We start from the raw sequence: 1,188 nt of genomic DNA, 5'->3' as shown, positions 1-1,188 counted from the left end.
TCATCCATATCACAACTTCTGTTTCCATTTAGATCGTCTTTTATTAGCTTGTGTGCAAAAGACACGCACGATGAACTCTGTTAATGCAGTAGCATTGTCGTCAGCTACCGACTGTTAAATATTCATATTCTGAATATACTGTTTACTTGCCATAGAAAATGCATAAATATGGCGGGAAGTTTACAGCGCAGCAAATGTTTTCCATGTGTTTAAGTGTAACCTCTTTTTTTCTCTCGCATTTAGGCGTTTATAGATGCCCACGTCGAGGCAGTGATGATCCTCGGTGAAGCATTTTCATCTCCTGAGCCTTTTGACTTCGGCAAACAGAGCACGACTCAACGAATTCAGGGCCTCGTCCACGTCATGCTGCAACATCGTCTCACCCCTCCTCCTGAGGAGACATATTCCCTCCATCGCAAGATGGCAGGGTGCTTCCTTATCTGCTCTAAGCTACAGGCGGTTATGCCTTGCAGGGACATGTTCCTGAGTGCGTACACAGCCTACAACCAGAGGGAACTCAGCAGCTAGGAGTTAGCATGTCAATATTCAAGGACCAGGATCTGTAACGGTCAGATATTGGTCAGAATTTCAGTATCAAGCTTCCAAAAAAACCAATCTAACGCTCCAATCCGATACCTGAGCTCAAATGCTCAACTTAACTTTGTGTAACATTCCATAAACAGGGACACTATCGCCACATCAACGGCAGCTCGCTGCATGCTGGAGGAGAAAAAAGGAATCAGACTGATATCGATATCGGCAGATACTCCAAGTTGCAGTATAGGTATCGGACATGAGGTTTTATGGAGCCATCCCTTTTTTGAATCTGTAATTCAAATGTTCACAGTCCAACTGAAGGTACAGTGATAGTAACTAGGGATGTTCAACTGGATGGTTCGTTTTACTTTTTGTATATTTGTATTTGTTTAAATATTATCTTATAATTTAATGTCTTTTTTTTGCACCTTGACGATTAGTGTGTGAGATTAATATCTATCCAAAAAAGTGGTCTGTGGTGCAAACAAGAGTGGCAACCCACTTGATCTTTCTGTATGGAGTTTACATGTTCTCCCCCATGTGTGCGTGAGTTCTCTCAGGGTTTTCCGGATTCCTCCCACTCCCCAAAAAGCATGCCTGATAGAGGAGTAGGTTGATCGGACACGATGAATGGAGTAGGTATGAATGTGT

General features: G+C 42.8%; 1 protein-coding gene across 1 annotated transcript in view; it reads left to right on the top strand.

Annotated features, from left to right (window-relative positions):
• Positions 1-720, top strand: part of coq8b (coenzyme Q8B) — a 6,356-nt gene extending 5,636 nt beyond the window's left edge. The window contains exon 15 of the mRNA XM_008309416.3: positions 244-720. Coding sequence (XP_008307638.1) covers positions 244-528 — 285 coding nt within the window. The 3' untranslated portion in view covers positions 529-720. The remainder of the gene's footprint in view (positions 1-243) is intronic.
• The last annotated feature ends 468 nt before the right edge of the window (positions 721-1,188 follow it).

This window comes from Cynoglossus semilaevis, chromosome 4, assembly GCF_000523025.1.
Source record: "Cynoglossus semilaevis isolate Cse_v1.0 chromosome 4, Cse_v1.0, whole genome shotgun sequence".
NCBI classification, from domain to species: Eukaryota; Metazoa; Chordata; class Actinopteri; order Pleuronectiformes; family Cynoglossidae; genus Cynoglossus; species Cynoglossus semilaevis.
Note: the sequence above shows the minus strand (reverse complement) of the source record. Positions and strands in the feature narration are given on the sequence as shown.